Consider the following 9,846-nt stretch of genomic DNA (forward strand, 5'->3'; position numbering starts at 1 on the left):
CCCAGTCTCCCAGATGTCTAAAGCACTCCTGTCCCCAGGGTGGAGTCCCCTTTGGCTCCGGAGCCAGACGCCTTGCACAACCCAGCCCCTGTGTGCCAAGGTTAAGTTGGTTCACCATCTGACGGCCGCAGAGCAGTGAGTGCCTCCCCGGCCCCAGCAATGTCAATACTGCCTTCCTGACTCCGCCTATTGTATCTGGAGGAAAGTGGCCGAGCATTGTCTTCCAGCGCTCCCCCCAGGAAGCATGATATCACCCACTAACAAAAGCGGGAAAGCTGACAGATCTGCTGAGATGGGTGGGACCGCCACACACACCTCACTGGTCAAGTCCCGGGCAAGGGGCTGTGACAAGTAGAGAGCCAACAGCAGCCACCCACGATGCCTCCAGCCAGTTGTCTGGTGGGCTCCTTCGGCTCACCTTTAGGTTTTCTCCCTCTCTTTGTTACGTGTGTACCACGTTAGACACGCAGTGCAAGGCAGTGGGAAGGCACTGTCTCTCATCAACAGCTGTGCTGAAAAGAGTCAGGACTCTGCCCATCCGGCAGATCCATGTCTCCACACCTGCCCCCGCAGCCTCTGGGAAGGAACACAGGGAGAAGGATGGTCAGATTCCCGAAGGGACAAAAGGAGGCAGTGGGTGAGGGATGCAGAGGAGAGCAGGCACCGCTGGATCCAAAAAACATTCTGCATGTGTGATGCGAGTTAAGGAATAGTCTGGCTAGAGTGGTGGGAATTGGGTTATCAGTTTAAAATTCCAGAAATAAGGGAGGCAACATTAGACATTCCCTTTCCTGAAGGCTGGGAGTGATGCCAGCTGATCTTCTAACATCCCTTCCAGTTCTGGTTCAGTAATGCTATCAGTACAGCTGGCTCTCTGTGAAACAACACACCTGCAGTCTGGTGCCCGCAGGCCAGGCCCACAGGCTGTCACTCTGCTGCCCGCATTTCACCGCCCCCTTCTTGAACCTCTCTCCTTCCTTAGCCATCACAACAATTCTCTGAAATCCCCGGAAAGGAATGTGACTGGGTTTCTTCTCCTACCAACCCCTGACTATTTCTTTCCAGAATCCTGGCTATCTCCTCTTTCTCTTCCCATCACTTCAATCTTGGTACATATCCACGTCCGTGGCTTTACTTACCATAAACAAAGATTTCTATGTCTCAATCCCTTGCCCAATCCTCCTCTTCTGAGCTTCAAACTCAGGGAGCCAAATTTTGCTAAATATCCCTTTTACATGGAAACTCAAAATTATCATGTACTAAATAATTATCTACTTCATCCCAGCCCATCACCAATCAGTTCCTTCTGCCATGTTTCCCAGCACAGTGAATGACACCACCATTTCCCAAAGCAGAAGCCTGGAGCAATGCTTATCACTTGCCTTTATCACAACCTCCAATACATGACCAAAGACCAAGACCGACAGTTTCACCTTCTAAACACTCTCCATCCCCCTCTTCACCCAAGCCTTCCTGCCTGGACTGTTAGGAAGGCAGACTGGTCCAGGCCTACAGTCTCTGCCACGTCAATCCCGGCTCCACACTATTAACAGAGTGAATTTTCCAAGACATGAATCAGATATGACAGAACAAACACCCTACTAAATTTCCACATGTACAGAAAGAGGTACAAATGACTTAAAATGGCTATAAGGCCCTTCCTGACCTGAACCCAACCCTAATTCACCACCTCCTCCCTACGTTCCAGCCTTACTCAGCTTCCTCAAGCTTGCCCTGCTGTTTCACACCCTCTACTCCCTCAGATGGGAAGTTCTTTCTTTCCTTTTCATTTTCTTCATTTTAAAATCATTCGGCCATGGGTAACTCATAACTACATTAGCCATACTTTTTGGCAATATTTATTACTACTTAGGTTTTGCAAAGTGAGGAAAATCTAACCTACAGATTATTTTCAAATGTTACAATGTATACTAAATTTAGCAAGTAATAAAGTTGACATTATTTGTTTTTAGACATCTAAACATTTACGTTTAATCTGGATTTTAAAGTTGCATTTTGTATTACTGGAGCCAATAAAAATTTTTATAGTTCTTAAAAAGCTAGATTTTGTAGATATCCCTATTATATAATTTAATCTGCCTATATTCATCTTTCCTACTAAAATGTGAGTTTAGCAAAGCGAGAAAAATAATTCATCCTTTTTTGAATTCCTGGTATCTAGTACAGTACTTGGTGCAAAGTAAGTCTTTAATATGTCTTCACTGACTGAAATGATAGTTGAATAAACAAATGAATGAAGGAATTATAGGCAAGCAATAACTCAATAAATGTCTACTGAATAAAAACTATGCATATCTTTAAAGTAATGTTCAATAACTGTACAATACCTTATATAAGGTAATTATAAAGATCTGGTTAAACCCACTTTCATAAGTATATCTTTTTGTTTCACACCTAAGGCAAGAAAGGGATTTTTCCTTTTGATCTTATTTACAGCAAATATTTAACATAAGCCAACTTAAGATATGAATGAATACCACTTGCAATGTATATGAAATTGATTATTTCTGTTGTTGTTGTTGTTGTTTACTGTATTATTATTTCAATGTTTAAAAACCCTTTCTACAACAATCCTTCTCCCTCTTTCTTTCAGGTCTGCTGTGACATACCAAAAGTTTCTTACTATGGCATATTAAACACCATTTAATAAAGATTACTGAACATTAAATACACACACTATGGAGAATAAAAAGGAAATAATAACTGTCGTCAAAGATTTTTAGAGGTTAACTGGGCTAAATCTATGTGCCCAAAGCTCAAAGACACAGCCTGTGTGGGAAGGGAATTCAAAATTAAGGGAAAGAACATCATGAGGAAGAGGGGGCCGAGGTAAACTGAGTTGAATTCTGCTTCCAGAGTGACCATGGAGAATGTCATTTCTAAATGGATGGAACAGCTTGAACAAGAGCCAAGTGGAAAGCAGGCATAGATTGTGGCGATGGGCTGGATGAAGTAGAAGAGCCATGAGCAGGGGTGGGTGAGGGACAGCACCAGACAGCAGGCCAAGTGTTTCGGCTGGTCAAGTTGGGAGTGACCAGCACAAAATCTGGGGAACTGGATTGTGTTGAGGTCTTTTAGAAAGAGATTGCCTCTATGAGTAGTGACTCCCCTACACCTGGAAAAGATTAGATTGGTCTTGAACTAGCACAGGGGTCCTCATAGCAACACTTCTCTTTTGATTCCACCAGCTTCATTTACTAAGAGAGTTCTTACTGGCAAAGTACTTTACTTGCATTATCATACTTGATGCTTATAGCAACTCTGGGAAAAAGGTACTTTCAAATATAAAAAGTGAGAAAACTATGCTCTAGAGGAATCAACTTGCCCATGGTCATCCAATTTGAGGTTAACCTTAGGTGACTTCACAATCCATAGTCTTAACTCCTTCTCCTGCAGCCTTGATGAGCTTCACATCAGCCTCACAGAGCAGTGGCTTCAAAAGAGAATCATCATAGCACAAGGACATGTGCTTCTTCTTCTCATAAAGCATGTTGGCCGAATTACAATTCTGTGTAAAGCAACCATATCTAGGTCCACATTCAGGAAACACATCCAGTTTGATTTCACTGGGCAAAGATCTTGATGCTTTTTCAGAACCCTATCTACCTAAGTGATCAGTAAGGAGTCATAGATAATGAAAAGGATCCTCTTTTCACATTCCTAAAGATTGCTGATCATGCAACCTACACCTCAACCCTCCCTAGTGTGGGAGCTCACTCCTTATGGGCATGGTGATCCAGGGTTTAGAAGGCTTCCATCAGTAAAGCCAAACTCTTTTGCGCAACTCCCTCCATGCCTGGATCCTAGACTTGGCAAAATACAATGTCAATCTATGGTTTCTTCTATGTGGAAACCCATAAAAATGCTGCTCCTTTATCTCTTCTCTCCTGACTCCAAGTTACCGTATGACAAGGTTTCTAAAGCACTTACATTCCTGTTTGTCTACTATGTTTGCTGTCAAATTTCTTAGTATTTTCAGTGTTTAATGGGTATACTCTGAGTAGTAGTAGATTGATTACCATCTCTAATTTGGACCTTCTATTTTTACTAATGCAAACTATTACAACTTATGTATTACCTTTTTAGCAAGGAAAGCATGTGTTGGCTCCTATGAATTTTGTGTATTACCAAAACTTGGATGTCATTCACTAGAACTTTCAATAAACCAGGTCTCTCTCACCTGGAACATACATAATTTATTTATTAAACCCAAACACAGAACTTGACATTTATCTATTTTGAAGTGGTATCTCTTGGGTTTGGTCCACTCTTCTAGCATAGATAAATCTATCTGAATCCTGATTCTGTGCTCCAAACAAAAAGCCATCTACAAGGAATAAGCTGGTGACACAATCACACACATATCTTTCTAGGAATAAAGCCATAGGAGATAAACTGATGTCAGAAAACTTTGAAGCCCACCCATCTGAAACCCCCAGAGGATACAACATGGTCTTCTGAGACCAACTTGAAAGATTCCTTCCCTCTTGGAGGGATGTCTTAGAAGAACTAGACTCTTACAGGAAGCTCTTCCAGGGTAGAGCTGAAAAGGAAAAGCTGAGACCTCCCAATAAAGACAATGCTTAAGAGGGAGCATCTGTGAAGGAAGCAAAACTCCTCCCTCTGGGAATAATTCCCAGGTGTGTCTCTGAACCCAGCTTCTAGACTTCTACCCTTGATTACTCAGACTTGATGCTAGCCTTCCAAGGCCAGCACTAATTCAGTAGGTTCCATCTGGACCACTTTCTTTACAACTCAATTTTCTCTGCTACTTAAAACAAGATAACCAGTATCTCTGAATCCAGGTTGTTACTTAAAATGTCAAATAAGACAGGAAAGAGGCATGAAGGCATGCTACTAGAGACTTTGCACTGGATCAGTGTTGATCACAAAGAACATAGTATGATAAAGCACAAAGAGCGATTTGTTTTATTTTGTTTTTCTGTAGGTACAAATCTTTAGAGAGAGCAGTTTGGTTTGCTGAGGAATGGGAGAGTAGGGAAAATCTAGTATCATTTTTAGAACTTGCTTGTAAGCTGATATTGGCCATGATTCTCAATTGGGAGGGGAATGAACCAGAATCTAGAAGGATTTTAAGGGAAACCTCCTAAAAACTACATACCTCCTCCAACCCTCTCATGGGTCAGCATCTGCCACCCAGAGCCACCTTCACTGAAGCAATGTGACCTTTTTCAGTTCTATTTGTTCAGAAAAAAAGGAGTCAGTAAAACCCACTGGACTAGGGAGATAAATCCATAAACCATGAGCCCCTTGCTCCATTACTGTAGTCTACCAGGGCAGTCAGATTTGAAGAATGGGATCCTATGCCTGTAGACATAATCGTGCTGGATCCTTGTTATTGCAACTATCAAGCCTTTGGTATTTATGTTCATGGAGGCTGAGATGGGAAATATAAGTTAGGATTTAGCACAACAGACCCACTCCAGAAACCAGCCTTGCTGGTGTTACCCTTCCTTTTCAACAAGAGCAAGAAACTCCTCTCCTCAGCCTTCTCCCTGCTGAACTTAGTGCTGTACTTTCAGGTAACTAAGGTGTAGACACAGAGTAACTATTGTGCCACATAATTTTTTGGTTTGATTTTATGACAGTGTTTTTAAGCCTATATGGCAAAGTGCCATAACATAAGTCACTTTGCAGAAAAAAAAAATGAGTTAAAACAGTTTGTGTGCGTGTGTGTGTATTATTTAACCTGAAAAGTATTTCAGAGCAACTGTAGACCCCTGGGCTTTGCATTACTATAATCCCTGGTGTAGAACCAGTTCCAGATTTCATGCCACTGGTAAATATGTAACACAGAAAAAAAACAAACCAAAAATTGAATTATGATAATTATTTGATTTAAAGACGCATATTATCAGAGGACCAGCATTATTTCTATGTTAACATAAACAATTTCTACATAAGTACTGAAACTATCTCAGATAATCTTTCACTTTCAGCAATTTGCATTACACATTCTTAGTCTTGAAAATATTATTAAATCCTCAATGTAATTGATTGTAGAAAACAAACTGAAGAGCTATAAACAAATTTTACATGCAATTCTGTTACTTTACTGGATTAATTTTAAAAATATTTAATAATATTTCAAACACATAAAAATATAAAATATACCAGATGCTTATGTATACTTGGATCAAATTCCCACACTGCTAAGTTCAGTAAATTTCCCCAAATTCATTTCCTGTATCAATTCTATTTTCACTATAATAATTAGAGTGCTTTCAGACTGAAGAGGATAGATCGATGGCCATTCTAGTTGTGATTTATATTTCGTATTTTGACACCACTTTCACAGGCATCCCATAGGGTGAATGAACTATGAGGCACGCCGCCATCCAGAGTCTGAGCCAGACACACTAAATCTAAACACGTTCGGGCCAACCATTGCTTAAACCCACAACCGATATTGATACTCTTCTGTGCCCAGTGATCTGAGTAACTGCCTCAACTTTCATTTTATTGGGCCAATAAAGACGTTATGAATTACTGTACACTAAACACTTTTAAAAATAAAACAAAAACTATATAGCCCTAATCTCCCTGACCCCAACTCTAAAAAAAAAACAAAAATCGGAGCATTTGACTACTTTGATTAAAATAGGATGCAAATATAAAATCTTCATAGAGAAGAATTTTTGTTCTCATTTAAAATGACGATTGTACAATGCCTCAACTGGGTCCCCAAAATTCTCAGCATAAATTTGATTTTTTTTTCAATCACTGAAGATTTTCTTTGAATTAGGTAAAGCCAGGTTTTGCTTTTTTACCAAATAAGAAAACTATCCAGAATGAGGAACAGTAAAATAATGCACCACAGTTAGCGTGTCTCTTCAACTAACGTGACCTAATCAGTCCTCACCGAGTCTGTGGTAACACATGGGGCAATAATCCAGAAGAGAAACTAGAAAAATCAGCTCACACCACAAGGACTTTCCACGTCAATCGTTATAGACATTAAATGGAGAGTCAGAGACACAGTGCCTGTGCCGCAGATGCCCCTTGTTAACCAGCACTAAGTGCTGGTGAGAGACCCCATAATCACTAACTGTTAAAAAAAAAAAAAAGTAATAAAATAAATAAAATAATAAAGCCAAACCTTACCTGAAAGGAGCAGGCTGACTCCATAGAGAACTAAGCCAGCTAAAGAGTCCATGCTTCCCCAAATCTCTCCATCCAGTTTCTGCAGATGTGCATGAGGTCCCAAGGAGCCTTTCAAACACCCAGAGGTTTGTGACTTTCCATTCGCATGTTCTACTAGGTCTTGTTTACAAGTCAGAGGCAAGAAGGAACAGCACAGAAGCCGGCTGTAACAGTCTAATTTCTGTCTGAGCACAGGGAGTTTTAAGTTCCTTTTTCCTGTTTCCTTTGTAGATTAGGATGGGAAAGGCTGTATCTTAAAGGCATTTGGTATCAGCAGGGCTGGGGGAACTGTGAGCCCTGTCCATCTTGCAATTCATCAAAACACTTATCTATTACCGTTGCTTCTGCTGCTGCTGCTTTTGCTGCTGTGGCAGGGGTAGAGGAATTTTTGTTGGAAGTGTGGGTCCTGGTCAGCACTTTCAGAAACAATAGGGGTATCCTCTCCTAGGCGGGAAACTGAGAAAAACAAGCCCTCCGCCTCTGTATGGTATGCGCTGATGGCCAGCCGTTCTCAGCCCTCTCTCACAGCTCTCCCAGGTTTAAATGAGAATCCTGACAGAAGGGGCTTTTGGGTATGGGGAGGAGTTTTGGCTTCTGTTTTCTTGTTTTAACCCACATGGTTTGCATTGGGAAAAGGAGTTTTCGTGATGAGAGAACACAACCTCCAGAACAATTCATTTGGGTAATTACCAGTGAGGTCAGTGCTCAATGTGGCCACAGAGACCAGAGTCCAAAACTGTTAGCCTGTTTTTATTCACACAGATGGCTTATTTGTTGGCCAAGAGCCCAAAGAGATCCATGCTACTGGCTATAGAGTTAATTTTTTATTAACAATTTAGCTGAAGACGGTCTGATTTCTTAAAGAACTTGGCACAGAAGGGTTTTAGTCATACTAAAAGGGATTTCCTGGTTACTGGCCAAGATATTTTTTAAAGCAAATTATATCCAAAATTTTAAAACTAGCCTGTGTAAAACCCAAATACTATAAGTGATTAGAGTGAGATAAAAATGATTCCTAAGAGTAGAGAGGGTACCTAGGCCAAAAGGAAAACAGCCTCTGGGGAAACCATACCTGTAGTGAGATCAGAGACCCGAAACTTATCCAGATGATAATTTCACCAAAATACGAATTATGACTTTAGAATACAGAGCCAACTTTCAAGTCATCATGCTGCCTTCATGCCCGAGGAAGGAGTTGTTTGCTTCTTTTCCTGCTCACCACAGGGAAAGGCAGATGCTGCTAGTCTTGCCTAATTGCTGTCCCAGGTTTTACCACTTTGGTGATGATCTTGAGAATCAACTGAGGCTTCCAGTCCACCGGCGTAGAAAAGCTCAGGGTGTATTTTCAAACAGACCTAGATTCAAATTCACGAGCGGCATGAGACAAATTACTTACACTTTAAGCCTCAGTTTCAGCAGTTGTAAAATGGCAATAATATCTCCATCAAGGAGATTTTTGAGAGGATTAAATGAGGTTGAAAAATACGTAAAAACATCTGACACTGTATCTAACTCATAGAAGGCTTTTGTTAATTGTTAACATATTCATTTCCTTTGGTCTTTCCATTCTTTCTCTGATGTCAGTCCCCAAAGCTTCTGCCGGAAACCCATTCATTATTCCTAGGAGATGGCTTCAATTTTGGCATCATAAAGAACCAGTCTAGGAGTCGAGAATTCTGTGTTTATAGTTCTGCCATGATCTGCCTGTGAGGACTTGGGCCACTCACTTCCTATGTCTAGGCCTCGGTTTCCTCAACAGTAAAGTGAAGGATTCAGACTGGATGTGACTAATTTCCCCTCTAAATGTAACACCTCACAGCCTAAATGACTAAATTGTCCCTCTCTCAGCATCCCCAAGTTGATTCCTAGGTCCTTTCTTCAAGGTGGTTCAAAGAAGATGCTAGCTTTGTATCTCTGTCACTGTGAAAGCCTGAGAGGGGCACAAAAGTGCTCTTAGTGATGTCTGAGATTCTGTGAGGTCCACTGGCCCCAGGCCATAAGGACCAACAATAAAGAGCCTTGGAAACAATATCCAGGGCACCTTCCTCCCCAGGTACAGCTTGATGGGCACACAAGGAAGTCATTGCTCATGCTGCCTCCTGTTTGCTGGTTCTTGTGGGCTGAAGGTGTTACTACCTTGCTTCCTTTCCTGGGCTGTCTGCCTCTGTTATCCAGAAAAGCAGTCCGGCTTCCTCCTTCCCTGTCATCCACAATGATCCTCCCATACCCAGAGTCATGAGTCATGCTCTTCATCCCCCGTTATCTGGAATAGGTCATTCAGTTTCATTCTTCTCTCTGTAATTGAGAAACGTTGCTCAGTTTAATATATTTCTTCATTATTTAAAGGAGTTATGTAGTTTAACTTCACCTTCCAGGATCCAGAAAGTTTATTCCACTTAGTCCTTTCCACCATTATCCAGAGTACTGATTCCATTTAACAAATACTGCTGGATATCCTGAGCCTATAATTGTACACCTAGTCAAAAGGCTAAGCAACTTTGCTCTGGGATATCAGAACCCTTAGCATGAAAGTTACAGGTATAAAATGAAGATAACTTGGGGACAAAAGTACCCAGGCATGCTCTGCTCCAGCCTTTTGCCCTGTGAATCTTAGAATATGGAGAACCAATCAAGAAACAACAATATGAGCTTCACCACGAA

The 9,846-nt window shown here is 41.2% G+C and overlaps 1 protein-coding gene across 2 annotated transcripts in view; it reads right to left on the bottom strand.

Moving 5' to 3' along the window:
- TEK (TEK receptor tyrosine kinase) overlaps positions 1-7,884 on the bottom strand; it is a 90,609-nt gene extending 82,725 nt beyond the window's left edge. Inside the window, exon 1 of one of the 2 annotated variants that reach the window (XM_006189890.3) lies at positions 7,147-7,884. In XM_006189890.3, coding sequence (XP_006189952.1) covers positions 7,147-7,198 — 52 coding nt within the window. In that variant the 5' untranslated portion in view covers positions 7,199-7,884. The remainder of the gene's footprint in view (positions 1-7,146) is intronic. The other variant, XM_006189891.2, reaches the window with a different exon arrangement.
- Between the last annotated feature and the right edge of the window lie 1,962 nt (positions 7,885-9,846).

This window comes from Camelus ferus, chromosome 4, assembly GCF_009834535.1.
Source record: "Camelus ferus isolate YT-003-E chromosome 4, BCGSAC_Cfer_1.0, whole genome shotgun sequence".
NCBI lineage: Eukaryota > Metazoa > Chordata > Mammalia > Artiodactyla > Camelidae > Camelus > Camelus ferus.